Raw genomic sequence first — 15,819 nt, 5'->3', positions numbered from 1 at the left:
TGAAGCTGTCAAGAGATGGGGCGTTGCAGAGCTCTATGGGGAGAGAGTTCCAGACGGTGGGGGGGCTGTCACACTGAAATTGGGGGTGGCAGTAGCTCAGTCCATAGGGACTTGGCTTGTGAACTGGAGGGTCGCCAGTTCAAGTCCCCGCATGTACCAAGTACTGAATGTGAACTGGTCGCTGGAGAGATGCAGTTTGCCTCTTGGGCACTGCAGAGGTGCCCTTGAGCAAGGCACCAAACCCCCTGTCAGGGGCAGCCCCCTCGCTCTGACATCTCTCTCATTAACGCATGTGTAGGTCCTGTTTGTGCATGTGTGTGTATCCTGTATATAACAGAGTGAAAAAATTCCTTTCTTCTTCTTCTTTTTAAAGCTCTGTCCCCAAAAGTTGGCAGGTTTGTGTAGGGGATGGAGAGCTGACCCATGCCTGAGGATCTCAGCTTCCGGGACTGTGTGTAGGGGTGGAGGAGGTCAGATAGGTACTGAGGAGCCGGGGCTCCCAGGGCATTGAGGGATTTGTAGGTGAGGAGGAGGATTTTGTAGGTGATGCAGGACTTGACCGGGAGCCAAAGGAGGTGGATGAGTGTCATGGTGATGTGCTGCCAGGGCTTGGTGTGGGTGAGAACACTGGCAGCTGAGTCCAGCACATACTGGAGCCGGTCCAGGGCTTTGCTGGGAACCCCGGACAGAACTCCATTGCAGTAGTCCAAACGGGAGGTGACGACATGAACCGGTCCACAGGCATGCTAGCAGCTCTGTGAGGCTGCATGTCGGCACAGCAAAGCTTTGAGCTAAATGCTAACGTGCTGATGTTTAGCTGTTTACCATGTTCACCATTTCAGCTTAGCGTGTTAGCATGCTAACATTTACTACTTTTCCCTAAACACATTACAGCTGAGGCTGACGGCGATGCCATTAGTTTAGGATAAAGTTGAGTTTTGACTTGCTGGTGGCGCTAGATGAAAGTTAGGGGATCACCAAGAGTTAGGAGTCACCCTCCAGGCCCCATGTGGATCTGTACCAGATCTCATGGCAATAGCATTTAGGCTAACAGTTGTTACAGTCTGGAGCAAAGTAGTGGACCGACCGGTCAACATCGGTCCCTAGAGCCACGCTGCTACCACGGCTAGCACAAGATGCAAACCAAAACCTGCAACATCACAACTTTCAACATGGTATGACTGGAAACCTGTGTGGTGAAGGAGGATCAGCTCCCAGCAAAATCCTCGTTGCTGCTCGAGTTCTTTGAGAGCTCCCTCACAAAGCACAACCTTAGAACCTTACAACCTAGATTTAGTCAGTTCCTTGACGTATGTGTCTCTGACTGAGCTGAACAGTGTCTCCATATATCAAAGCCCAACTGACAATAAGAGAGTTATCTTATTGTCAAGACAAGACAACATCCAGATGTCCAAAATGTGTGACTTTCAAGTACATTTCCGGAAGGGGGAAAATCAAAAAATGACGGATAATAGTGGAGATGAAATGGTTCTACCCACATCCTGCCTCTTTATCCTCTCAAACTGTTTGGAGAGAGTTCCTACAAGGGAGGAAGACAAGTCCTTTCCAGAGAGATTTGTCTCTTTCCACTCCGTCAATCTGCTGGAACTGAACATCCTCAGCTGTTACAGTCCAGCTGTTCACCTGGAGTCATCAACACACACACACACACACACACACACACACACACACACACACACACACACACACACACACACACACACACACGCACTAATGCAGATGTACCTAAACACACATGTTCACCAGGGCACACACACCGTTCTCTTGTTGGTCGTACACAGTTCCTCTACTCTACTTACAACACTTTAAATTAGTAAATGAGGCAGGAAATGATGAGGTAATTTTAGTATCACCATCATTATCAACATGATAGCTATAATGAACATTTATAATTGAGCATCAGAGCAGCTGCAGCCTGTGTTGAGTCCTTCATCAGTAAAGAGGGAATACCTAGGTCATGACCAGCATTTAAAAAATGCTCCGATTCCTGAGTTTCCTGTCATTTTAAGTCCTGCTGGAGCTGAAGCAGCAGCGCTTCAATAAGATGGATGAAATGTTTCATCCTCTGCCCTGCTGACTTTATCTGCAGTAACAGAATCCCTGTCTGACAGAGCAGAGCTAATCCCTGCTGCTCCGCTGCACTGACACACCGTCAGCTATTAGCAGCTCCTGTCTGCAGTGAACCCATGGATGAACAGACGACTATCACTGGGTACTAACTGGTTTTAATTTATAACACCAAGTTTAGGACATGTTGGGAGTGGGTTAGAAAGAACGGAGCGAGTCACTTCTTCCCAGTTTGTTGTAACACAGAGAATGAAGATCCTTAAGGATGTTTTGTTCTCAACACGTTTCCTCTGAGGCTGTATTATCCCCAAAAGGCTCTACCAGCCAGATGCTTTAGTTTATAGATGGTTGCGATTCACATCAGGGCCTTGATTTGGGTTAAGGTCCGCCAATCTAAGAGACAGAACATGTACAGAGAAGAAGGTTTGCCTGGGAGGCTAAACCCAGGGCAAAAAGTCCCTAATTAGGGACTTCTGGTTTGGCGAATGGCGGAGTAGGCAGCAAGTCGGAAGAGCTCTGTCATCATTCGACATTTATTGGACATTTGTTATCTAATTCGCCCGTCTAAAGCTCGGAAGACCCACATCTAAAACTGTCCTCTGATCTGGTGTCCTCTGTTTTGATTAAACATGGGCAAAACGACCACTACCAAAGAGTTTGAAGTGCAGGGTAGAACCAAACACAAAGTGAATGACTTTAGAAGGGAAAGGGTTTAGAGGTCCAGTAGGTAAGATTATAACTTTTATTTCTTTTTCTTTTTTTTATTTCTTTCTCCTCTCTCTTTTTTCTTCCCTCTTCCCCCACTATTGCTCTCTGCTGTTACTGCTGTACATATCAAACAGGACATCACCTTTTGGCTACCACATTTGAATATTCTTAGACTGTTATGGTAGGTCAACCTTATAAGGTGATCGATAACTCCACCAAGTTTATATCGTGGAATGTAAAAGGGGTCAATAATCCAGTTAAGAGACTAAGAGTTATGTCTCACTTGCAACAACTGAAGGTAGACGTGGCATTCTTACAAGAAACTCACCTTCCTAATGACAGTGTGGCTTGTCGAAATTGGGTTGGTCAGGTGTTCCATTCTAGATTTAATGCAAAAGCCAGAGGGACGGCTATATTGATAAACAAAAACATTTCTTTCCACTCTAAAGGGATCATTAGTGATCCTAATGGATGGTACATTATTGTTGTCAGACAACTCTTTGCCAATCCTGTGATTTTAGTGAATTTATATGCTCCTAACTGTGATGACAATAATTTCTTTGAGAAACTATTTTTGACAATACCTAACCTTGACAAGGGGTTTCTCATAGTAGGAGGTGATTTCAATCTTGTACTGTGTCACTATGTCACCTTGGATAGGTCACCGAGCTCTCCCCAGAAACTCTCCAGGTCAGCTGCAGTTATACATGATTTCATGAGCAAAGGCGATCTTTCAGACATTTGGTGGTTTAAATCCCCCCAGCCCAGAACCTATTCATTTTTCTCAAACGTGGCCCTGACGGCTTTACAACTGAATTTTATAAGAAGTTTTCACTTCAATTGGCACCACTTCTTCAAGCGATGTATAAAGAGGCACTCTCCTCAGGAATTCTTCCTTTGACCTTGAGACAGGCCTCCATCTCTCTTCTAGCAAAGAAAGATAAAGATCCAGTGCTATGCACATCGTATAGCCCTATTTATTTACTATATGTAGATTTTAAAGTGTTATCCAAGGTCTTAGCTAAGCGCCTGGAGTGTGTTATTCCAGTTATTGTTTTGCCTAACCAGACGGGCTTTATCCAGAGCCGGCACTCTTATTCAAATTTAAGAAAACTATTCAATGTTGTCCACTCGGCCCGGCCTAAGTGCCCTGAGGCAGTGATTTCGCTCGATGCTGAAAAGGCCTTTAAGTAGAAATACCTTTTCTTTGTTCTCCACAGATTTGGCTTTAAAGACGAATTCATTGCCTGGATCAAATTGCTGTATTCCTCTCCCCTTGCGGCTGTGATTTCTAATAATACTCTGCAGGCTTTTCGGCAGAATAGATCATGCGTGGACCAGATCGCACCTCTCCGCATCATAGTTGAACAGTCATTGGAATGGAATTCTCCGCTGTACATCAACTTCATACACTATGAGAAGGCATTTGACAGCGTTGACAGAAGCATCCTCTGGAAACTGCTCGATACCATGGCATTCCAGAAAAAAAGTGGTCAGTGCACCCTTGCCCCTTCTTTGCAATAATTTGAGTTCAAACATAATAGTTAATCACACTATACGAATATGGGCTCAGTTTAGAAGGCATTTTGGTCTGCAAGGGACCTCTATCCTCTCCCCCATTACGTCTAATCACATGTTCATTCCTTCCTGTACAGACCCTGTATTTACTTTATGGTTTGATAAAGGAATTAAGTCAATCAATAATCTATACTTGGAGGGCACCTTTGCATCTTTCTCTCAGTTATCCCAAATGTATGACTTACCTAAGAACCATTTCTTTCGTTACTTACAGATCAGGAGCTTTGTACGAAGGATATTTAACTAATTTCCGGATGAACCCATAAAATCGCATGTCGACCACCTCCTCGAACTGACTCCAGATAGGAGAGGATTCATATCCCAGATTTTTTAGCTCATTAACAACATCAATCCATGCTCTACTGAATATTTAAAAAAGGCCTGGGACTCTGATCTTGGAGTGGTTTTAACAGATGACCAGTGGGACACTGTCTTGGACTTGGTACACACATCGTCTAAGCATGGCTTAATACAACTGAAGATCGTACACAGTTTACTAATGTAAGATTGGCAAAGATCTATCCAAACATTGAACCTCTATGCCCTCGATGTAGAGGCCAACCAGCAGACTTAATGCACATATTCTGGCTGTGCTCGAATCTCTCCACCTTCTGAATAAGTATTTTTAAAGCTTTTAGTGAGATGTTTGGAACCCAATTCGACCCGGACCCAATTTGTGCCCTTTTTGGTTTAATACCAAAGGAATCCAGTGCTCGTGTATCAGGTAAGGCCTGTGGGGTCATTGGTTTTACTACACTCCGTGCGAGACGTTTGATTCTCCTAAAATGGAAACAACGCACTCCTCCATCCTTTTCTCACTGGGTCAAAGAGGTTATGTACTTCTTAAAACTAGAATAAATTAAATACAAGCTGAAAGGTTCCTCTCAAACCTTTGTTAAGATATGGAGGCCCTTTTTGGATTTTTATGACTCTCTGCAGGGGCCCCTTGACGAAGAGTAGAGTGGAAAACCTGAATGTTATATTACAGTAGTTATTTTCTTTTTCTCTTTTTATAAGTTATTTCCCTAATTATTCCCCCCCCCCTGTCTTTTGTTTATTGTATATCTTTCCTTCATGCACCTAAATGTATTCTGTAACCTGTGATCCTATGGATGGGTGGGTGGGTGGGTAGTGATGGGGATAGGGAAGGGAATTTGGAATTAACTTTGTAAACAGATCTGATGAATGATTTCTATTTTGTTTGACTTATACATGTTTTGTATCTGTTATTTTTGTGGGATAAAATCTTTGAAAATCAATAAAACATATTTACAAAAAAAAAAAAAAGTCCCCAATTATCACTCAAGTGATGCAGAAACAAATAAAGAGCTGGCCAACAGGTATCCCTTTGTATGACGATTGATGGTCCGGACAGCAGCAGACGGTGATGTGGACTGCTCAGCTGTGAGGGGTCTTCATGTTGCAGTGAGTTATTCAACAACAGAACAAGACGAGCTCTGCTGCTGCTGCGCTGGAAACGGAGCTCGGGTTTCTGGGAAAAGCTCTCATGTCCTGCCAGTCTAAACACGAGGGCTAGGACAGTGAGGCTGTGTGGGAGAGAACAGCTGCTTTCCACATCAGTCCATGTCTTCCCCACAGTAGGGCCATGTTTCACACCCCAGAGAGACGGCTGTTACACTGCCTCATAACAAGAGATGATTGTGTCGGCTGCAATTTGATTTACTGTGACAGATGTGACTGCAGCTCGCAAAGGAAAAGGATAGCCCCGTCCGTGGAATCATTTATTAAACTGTAAGTTAAAAGTCAAACTGACATTTGAATTCTACACACTTTGTTCTTTATTATTCTAACGAGAATAAGAGAATAATTGTGGAAACGGCGAAGTTAACGAGAACACAACCATTCTTAGTTTCAAGTGATTATACACTAATGAAGACATAGTTATTAATATTATATTCCATTTCTGACAATAGATTCCTGAAATGCTACACACTGTTCCTTTAGAGGGACTGTTTGTAAGAATCAGTAATGCTTGTTAACAGCGACACCTGTGGCCTTTAAGTCAACGAAAGTCAGCGTCGGGCTCGCGCTCGCTCTAAATAGACATGAACGAGCATCGCTCAAAACAGTGAGGCGACACACGTCAGCTAAAAGCACAATATCACTCTATATTTCAGCTGCTTGGCAGTAATGTTAGCTGACCAGACGAAGGTCTCTCCATGAATCAATGCTGATCCTAGTGTTGGCTTTTCCTGCCTCAGCCTCCTGACCGCGGCCGGAGGGAACAGGGGAGACACCGGCACCCGGTCGGAGACGATAACGTTTCTCGCTGCGGAGCCCCGTCAATTCACAAGACACTGGAAACCTCTGTTGGTCTGGAGGAGCTGCAGCAGTTATTTCTGCACAAACGTCCACTGAACATTCACTAGATATTCTCAGAGCTAAACTAACTCTTCTGCAGTGTGGAGTGTGCGCGCATGAACGTGAGAGTGGACCGAAAGAGCAAGAACGAGCGCGGTGTGTGAGTGAAGGCAAGCAGGCAGAGGAGCAGAGGAGCAGAGTACAGCAGAGACTCCGGCCCTGGAGACCAAAGCTACGGTCTCCCCCCGCCGTACACATTTCAAAGCTACGGCCTACCCGCGTCCTCCGACCGCGACCAACACTGTTTAACAGACGGGCTTCACTAGATACAACCAAGAGGTTTTGGTGCTTCCGTGTAGTTTGTGTTGGAGTCTTGTCTGAACAGTGTAGCCACACGCGAGCTTGCATGGGACACCGACCCGCAATGATTTATACGTGTAAGAAGTTACAAACAGTCCCTTTAACAAAAACAAATCATTTTATTTCAGTTTGACTTTAAGTAGTATTTTGTACATTATGGCCTGGTTTCTGTCATTAGTGTGATGTATTTCATCATATGTTTGTCATAAGAGCTTCTTTTTCAGCTGGTTGTAGAGCTTTAATAACCCCTTTCATTATTATTATTTAATGTTGTACACCATCAATCTGCTGTTGAAAATATAAGCGTGACCTACTCTGGATGCTGGGGCTGTATGGATCCTCAATATGGATGGCTGGCTCCAGCACTCTGTAGATGACCTAGACCAGGACACACATATCATGCACACATTACACATTTTAACTATCTGACTCTTGAAGTAACAATGAAATGAGCAGCAACATGTGCTGCATGAGTCTGAGTGCCTGAGCAGTATTCAGTGTGTGCACTATAGATCAGTGCTGGTTAGGTAGTTATTTGTAGGTTGTCTTTGCTAAACGTCGCTTTCAAATTCAGGACCTGTGAATTAAATTGTCTTTAGGACTGAATAGGACACTGAACATGTGACATTCTACTTAAAGGAGCTATAAACAGAATTCAGAGTCTGGGCCAGGATTGCCTCCCCACGGCTCTCACCTCTGACGTCTCAAGCAAAAAATGGAGGTGGCTGAGCCAAAATGGCTGCTAACGGTGCTAACAGCACTAACAGTGCTAATAAAGGCAACAGTGATGACAGAGCTAACAGTGTTAATTGGGATTAGCTCACACTCACCGGGGTATTATCAGTGGTAACCGCCGTATGAGCACTGCTCTCCCACACACGCCCTGCTCGGGTAGTGCGCAGTGCAGAGCAGCGGCGATTAGCTAGCCAGTGGGACATAAACACAAAGGAAGGGAGGGGGAGACTAATTGTACTAATCTGCGCGTTATATTTTGTTATTACACGGCTGTGTTGAATTCTCAATTCTAATTGGTCGATCACGGCGTTCTGCGGCCTGTTATTTCTGTATAACAGACCGTTGCTATGTATAGCAGACCGTTGTTATGTATAGCAGACCATTGCTATGTATAACAGACCGTTGCTATGTATAGCAGACCATTGCTATGTATAACAGACCGTCGCTATGTATAACAGACCGTTGCTATGTATAACAGACCGTTGCTATGTATAGCAGACCATTGCTATGTATAACAGACCGTTGCTATGTATAGCAGACCGTTGCTATGTATAACAGACCGTCGCTATGTATAACAAATCGTTGCTATGTATAACAGACCGTTGCTATGTATAGCAGACCGTTGCTATGTATAGCAGACCGTTGCTATGTATAACAGACCGTTGCTATGTATAGCAGACCATTGCAATGTATAACAGTATAGCAGCTCTGATGTCGGACTCTGGAGGACTGTTTTTGTGTCAAAATATTGATTTCTTCAGTAAGTAGCCGTGTAATAAGCGGGATAATGTACAGCTAGCAGGTCATTGTTGTGAAAGAAACCCCTTCAGGGCGATGAGACCTCTCCGCCAGAATCTCCCTGTCGGGGATTCTTTCACAACAATGACCGGCTCGCTGTACATTATCCCTTAATTATATTTTGTTTGTGTAATTCATATACAAACAGAACAGCAAACTTTGGATGAAGGCAGGCTAGTAGTTTCTTCATGTTAGGCGAAACTCATCTACTGAGAGTGCTATCGATCTTCTCATCCAATTCTTGGCAAGCAAATAAGCCTATTTCTCAGAAAGTTTAGATCCTAAAAACTGGGATCGAAGAATTAAAACAGCTTATTTCACATCAAAAAGCATGTATTCTGAAATGAAGTTTGTAATACGTTTTAGAGTTTATCTTGAACAAATAATTTGACCTGTCCTGCTCCTTTAATCAATCGCTCACCTCTCCCTCCGTTGATGGCTCGATGTCAGAGTAGCGTGACTCACAGATGACATCATTAATGTTCCGCAAAGGACCGTGGGAAACCCCGGGAAAGGCAGCAGCGCAGTCGTGGGAAAAGTAGCGGTAGATCTGCCAGGTACGACCAAAATCTGCTGAGCGTTCAATCAGCATGGCCGCCGGACGGAAGGTCTGCAAGACAAGAATGACGGAGACAAAATTCATTCTGTTAAATCAGCAGAATCCTCCCAAAGTATGAAAAAAATGGAGCTCTAAGTCACTGTTACAGCTACTTGGCGACACAGGTCAATAAACTGACGACAGGAGCTTTTATCGTATACCTTGTAGGTCATAATCAGGTGAGTGAAATGAAACTCTGCTTCCAGATCCAGCTGGATAAAGACGTCTGACTTTCCTGGGAGAGAGAGACACAGAGAGACAGATGTTTGGATACCATTTCCCTTTACATCTAATGACTGTCACTTAGGTCGTATAAATCAATTATAAAATGCTAGCACTCTGACAGATGGATGACAGAGAATAACGGCCAGCGACAGTAAGTGAAGTAGCAACCAGGCTGTTTGCTGGAGGAATGGCATCTCGACAGGAAAAGACATTCAGTCTTGGCAGGATAAATGTAGAGAGCCTGTTGGAAAAGCCCCCACACTTCCTGATATTACCACCAAATATTCAGGAGGACCACTTTCACTCTGCGGTGTTCTGTACTACATGTACAGCTCAAAGCCAAGAGGACTTTCCCATTCCTGCATACGAACACTGAGAGGCTCCACATCTTACAACTTAACACCCTACATAACTTTTAAACTGGTGATCTGCAGACAGACCACAACACAGCTCTGTCATACACACATCATGTATCCTGGGGAATCACCTTTTTAAATGCGTGTGGCCAGGGTTTGAAATTAACTTTCTTCACTTCCTGCCACTGTGACAGACAAGTATTTTTTTTTGTCTGCGACTTTTGAAATCACTGCGCTAAATGAAGGAATAACATTTTATATCCGAAGTCATTCAATGTTCCATATATTTTACACAAAAAACATTATATACACGGTAAATTACAGTGTTCGAATTACACCGTATCTTCGGGGGAGCCCTATTTTTGGGGGGAGGGAGGTTACTGTACACAGTAATGTACTTTGTTATTAGCTTCTATAGTGGTTATTAGCATAAAAACACACAATTCAAATGATTATGATTGTTTAAATATTTGCTTTGATTAAAAAAAATCTTGGTAAGTTGTAACTCTCTAATATCTATTTTATATTGATATGAAAACATCTCCTTCAAACAACTGGATTTATTCAAGTTTCTCACCAAAAACTAAATTTTACGAGATTACATTTGAACGCATCATGATAACGTTGTAATTTACCTTCACTCAATGGTCATTTTGCTGAGCAGACCGTGACCGTCTCATAATAATAACTCAGTGGCACCTCCGTTAACGTTAGTAGCTCCACTATTTATCCAATCAGGACCGTGCTGCTAACGGCTGCTAACAGCTAACGTTACTAACTCTCCTTCTGTTGATTTAAACACAGGTTTGTTGTTCTAAGTGTCGCATTATCACTGTAAAATAGGGTGCACCTCCTCAGCGCCATACTTTTGAGCACTTTTTTTTCTCTCCACCATGTCTCCGGTCCAAAACAAACTGAAACATGATCCAGCGTGCTTATTAGTCATTGTGCATGAGTAACTGTCGGAGCATCAATAAAAGGAATCGATGGTCATGGAGGCATGAGATGCCAAGAAAGCGGACTACTAGGAACCGGTTCTCTTATCCCATCACTAGTGTTTCCCCTGCCTGCCAAAGTGGCGGGTGTCCTGATGATTTCCCCCGCCACTGTCAACAAAATCTGGCGGGTGGCGGGTGCTAATTTCAGACCCTGCGTGTGGCACACAGCGCTTCCCTGAGGCATGTTAGTGAAAGAGTTGAAGAGCATTAGGAAGCAAAGGAGAAATGCAGTAGATGGTGTCCTATGCCATCTATATGGTCAATTACCTATTAAAGCTGCACTTATCAATACTTCTATGTAAACAATGGCTACATTTCTATAATGTAAACTATAATGTGAAATGTGTTGCTCGTGGTAATGAACCTATGCTGCTCCCCCTCAGCTCTACAGAGACTCATTGTTGTGGTTGTACGGACCCCAACTTCACTCTCACCTAACACCAGCTGATGTTGCTGGATGAGTGAACACGTTATCCACATGTCAAACGTGTGTGTGTGGGGTTCAGCTTGTTGTGGAGTTCTAAAACCTGTTTAGTGCTGCTTTGAGTAGGTGAATATAGACATCTGTCTGTCTGTCAAAATATTAGAGAAATATAAAAACCTCACAGCAGTAAAATGTTCCTGGTGTGAGCTTCTTGTAGCACTAAAGCCAAGTGAGATGTGAGCAGAATTGTAATCACCATATGATGAACCGGAGCTGGGACCATAGACTGTATCCACCTTATTCCTAGCCCCCATATGACTTATGTCCCTAACTTCCGGCGCGTCGTGTCACGGTAACACTACACTAATCGTCTCTCCTAGAGCGATCGTATTAATAAATCTAGAAAAACATGTGTGAACACCACTTATTACAGCTCAGACAGGATCATGTGATCATAGCTCTGCCTTCTACTATGGAGGGATGGGAGGACAACCTGAAGAAGTGGCCTCAGATAACCTACACTAGCATATTTAGCTACTTTATTGACTCTGCTGCTACAGACGGTGAAGAGATGAACAATCTGAAAAGCTCTAAGACAGATTAGTACCTCCACAGTAACAAGGTTTAGTTTTCTACACACAGATAACCGTACTTTAACTATTTTAGTCTAATGCTGCCCTGCACTTTGTGCCATAAACTGCCTTACATTTTAAACTGGACAGAAAATAGTAAAAGTAACTGGCTGTCATTAAACCAACGCTACAATGCTGTGTCCTTCCTACACATGAAATCATCGTGACTAACTAGCGTACTGCTACTTCCGCTACCTCACCGGAAGTTACGGACATAATCATTTCTACAGTAACACCCCTGAGAAGAAGGTGGATAAGAAGTGGACAGAGTCACCGTGACATCACCCATTGGGTTGTGGACTACGGTTTTGAAGCCTTCAGTTCAGCATTTTGGCCGTCACCATCTTGTTTTTTTGCAACCAGAAGTGACACAAGAGGGCGGAGCTAAGCACAACTGAGTGCTGAATAAGACATTTTTAGACCAGAAAGGTTCAAATTAACTTTGATGAACTAAAAACCCACTGTGAAAGGGTTGAAGTTCTACGACAAAAACACAGACAACTCCCAGACCGCACAACGCCGTGGTAGTGACCTGTTAATCACGAGGTAGCCCCGCCCTAAAGCATCCCCTGCTTTATGGTCTATCTGACTCTAAATGGGACCATCATTTACTAAATGAACATCATGCTGTATTGAAGAAGACTGAAAACTAGCGATTGAGACCATAAACTCATGTTTACAATGTTTACTGAGGTAATAAATCAAGAGAGAAGTAGACTCATTTTCTCATAGACTTCTATACAACTAGAGGAGTCGCCCCCTGCTGGCTGGTAGACAGGATGCAGGTTTACATGTCCACTTTTTTCATGCAGTCTGTGGCTGAGCTACTGTACTCCCTGCTTCTACACTGAGGGAGTGAACATGGCAGAGGCACCACTGAGCTAGCTAACGTTAGAGCTCTGACGCCTTTAATGTTTACATCTCGCGCTGTCATGAGCACAAGCCTCTCATCCATGAGTAGACGCACGCTTGCCTCTGCGCGGTGATACGGTTGGTGTAGTGGTGTAGTTCGGTAGAAAGAAAATAGTTCCGACATGAAACTGCCCACAACAAGGTGTGATTTCTGAAGAGAGACATTGCTGATGACTTTTTTTAAACGTATTTTCTTTCCGAGTGCCATCTAGTTTCATTAAATTGGAGGGAGGCAGACATCTCTAAGGCCGATATCTCCAACACTCGGCAACTCACACCAAAACGATCTGGACTGATAAATAGCACTACAAGTAAGAGGGAGAATATCTAGGTTTGATTCTGGGGTGAATTTCTATAGATAGTTTAGCTCTCCAACTAGAACACAAACACCTCCAGAATCAACCAGCGATCAACAGAGGAAGGAAAAGGAGGGTGTGACACAGCTAGAGGGGAGGAGAGGAGAGAGGGAGACGGAGAGAGAGACACAGTTCACAGAGTAAATCTGGAGCCTTACTGACTGAAGTTTGTTGGACAAGTCAACCATGCATACATACATATACATGCACTGAGACTCTTCTGATGCCTGTGTGTGTGCATGCAACCCTACGAAATTATAATTCCAATTAATAAGTGCACACAATCAGCCCTCTGTAGTCCATATCAAATGGGCGTAGTGTGCCACCACCACCATGGAAAAGCAGGAGCAACCAGCAGTAAAAATAGCCACTATACTTCCTGTCCCCCTTCTTCTTCTTCTTCTTCTTCTTCTTCTGTTTCTCTCTGTTCTATTCTGGGGCACTGCTGTCATCAACAGCTCTCCACTACAGCAACATGGCTCACAGACAGCTGAGGACAGCCTTGTGTCCAACGATCTGCACAGAGCTTTACAGTCACAATATACCAGCTCCCTGTCTTCTGCTGTCTCTCCCTGTCTTCTGCTGTCTCTACCTGTCCTCTGCTGTCTCTCTCTTCTGCTGTCTCTCCCTGTCTTCTGCTGTCTCTACCTGTCCTCTACTGTCTCTCTCTTCTGCTGCCTCTCCCTGTCCTTACTACTGTCTCTCCCTGTCTCACCCTGTCTTCTGCTGTCTCTCCCTGTCCTCTGCTGTCTTTCCCTGTCTTCTGCTGTCTCTCCCTGTCCTCTACCTGTCTTCAGCTGTCTCTCCCTGTCTTCTGCTGTCTCTCCCTGTCTTCTGCTGTCTCTCCCTGTCCTCTACTGTCTCTCACTGTCCTCACTACTGTCTCTCCGTCTTCTGCTGTCCCTCCCTGTCCTAACTACTGTCTCTCCCTGTCTTCTGCTGTCTCTCCCTGTCCTCTACTGTCTCTCACTGTCCTCACTACTGTCTCTCCCTGTCTTCTGCTGTCTCTCCCTGTCCTCACTACTGTCTCTCCCTGTCTTCACTACTGTCCTCACTACTGTTTCACTACTGTCTCTCCCTATCTTCTGCTGTCTCTCCCTGTCTTCACTACTGTCTCACTACTGTCTCTCCCTGTCTTCTGCTCTCTCTCCCTGTCCTCACTACTGTCTCACTGCTGTCTCACAACTGTCCTCACTACTGTCTCACTACTGTCTCTGCCTGTCCTCACTACTGTCTCACAACTGTCCTCACTACTGTCTCACTACTGTCCTCACTACTGTCTCACTAATGTTTCTGCCTGTCCTCACTACTGTCCTCCCTACTGTCTCTCCCTGTCCTGTATGTTGCCATCAGAGCGTTCCCTGTCCCCCTGTCCTTCTGTCTCTCTCTCTGTGTGTCTCTGTTGAGATGCCAGCAGGGCCTACTCTGTTATTAAGCCCATGTGTAGCTGCTCAGAGTGAGAGCTCCACAGATCCACTACGTCATCTTCTTTATTTCCATTCACTTTCTCTGGTTCGGTGCACATTTGTAGCCATGAAAGTGAAAGTTGAAATCACACTGAACCACATTTAGGCTGCTGAAATATAGGGCTCCACTTTCTAATAAGCACCTTTCTAAAGAGATGGGAAGGTGTTTATTAATGTTAACAGATCATTTACTAATGGATTACAGGTCTGTAATGAGCCTTGAAGTCATTTTTTTGCTAACTCTTTACTTCGACATTTTATTGTGGCCTATCACCAAGTCTTAGGAAATGGTTTATTAACCATTAATAAAGCTTTTATTTACAGTTTATAAACTGTGTGTCCACCTGAGTGTGAGACAGGTGAGCTAACAAGCTGATCGGTACAGATAGAAGGTTTCCTCACCGTTCTCGGACTGCCACCAGGACTTCTTGCGGTGAGGTTTGAAGGTGGTGATGACGTTCTCTATGCGGTGGTTGATGGTGTTGTACACTGGGTCGTATGGCCGTCTAGAGTCACAATCAAAACACTTCTTCTCATCCTGCAGCAGGACGACAAAAGGTCAGGGTCACATGGTCCACGGTGAACCAAAAGGTCAGGGTCACATGGTCCACGGTGAACCAAAAGGTCAGGGTCACATGGTCCACGGTGAACCAAAAGGTCAGGGTCACATGGTCCACAGTGAACCAAAAGGTCAGGGTCACATGGTCCACGGTGAACCAAAAGGTCAGGGTCACATGGTCCACGGTGAACCACAGACAGGATATAGATTAGACTTAATATCACACACACACTGACCTGCAGATGACTGACGATGCAGTAGGGCTCCTTCCTCCTCATCCCACATGTGGACGAGGCCTTCAGGTTCTTCTCTCGTCCAACCAGCAGGTCCCCCGTTGCTGGGTAACAGCTGCCGTCGGCACAGCCATGGCTGTAGTCGGGCTCCTGCTGGCCAACGGCGGCAGCAGCCAGGGCTGGAGGGAGGGAGGGAGGGAAACAGGAAATGGATTACAATCAACAGGAAGCGGCGGAGCAGAGTGGCATCGTCTTCTAACAGAGAGCCCATTCACAAGCTGGTTGTTGAGCAAATCAAATTCTTGAAATGAGTTTCTGTGCTAAAAAAGAGACATCAGAAGTCCTTCCTGAGGAGGACAGACACCGGGGTCGGAGGGGGACACTGCAGGAAACTCAGGAACTAAATTTGATGGTTTGTTTTCTCTCCGAGTCAACTTCATCCTGTTGCAGTAACATGAATCATTGCACTTT

At 44.5% G+C, this 15,819-nt stretch overlaps 2 protein-coding genes across 3 annotated transcripts in view; one reads left to right on the top strand and one right to left on the bottom strand.

The window, feature by feature from the left end:
- The window catches only part of LOC141771945 (uncharacterized), a 251,071-nt gene that overhangs the window by 209,888 nt on the left and 25,364 nt on the right, over positions 1-15,819 (top strand). The gene's annotated exons all lie outside the window — the stretch shown is intronic.
- Positions 1-15,819, bottom strand: part of lamb2 (laminin, beta 2 (laminin S)) — a 167,494-nt gene that overhangs the window by 129,123 nt on the left and 22,552 nt on the right. For both annotated transcript variants that reach the window (XM_074642480.1, XM_074642479.1), the window contains exons 3-7: positions 15,352-15,527; positions 14,959-15,094; positions 9,349-9,422; positions 9,011-9,199; positions 7,371-7,434 (exon numbers count right to left, since the gene is read on the bottom strand). In XM_074642480.1, the coding sequence (XP_074498581.1) occupies positions 7,371-7,434; positions 9,011-9,199; positions 9,349-9,422; positions 14,959-15,094; positions 15,352-15,527 (639 nt within the window). The remainder of the gene's footprint in view (positions 1-7,370; positions 7,435-9,010; positions 9,200-9,348; positions 9,423-14,958; positions 15,095-15,351; positions 15,528-15,819) is intronic.

This window comes from Sebastes fasciatus, chromosome 8, assembly GCF_043250625.1.
Source record: "Sebastes fasciatus isolate fSebFas1 chromosome 8, fSebFas1.pri, whole genome shotgun sequence".
Taxonomy (NCBI): Eukaryota; Metazoa; Chordata; class Actinopteri; order Perciformes; family Sebastidae; genus Sebastes; species Sebastes fasciatus.
Note: the sequence above shows the minus strand (reverse complement) of the source record. Positions and strands in the feature narration are given on the sequence as shown.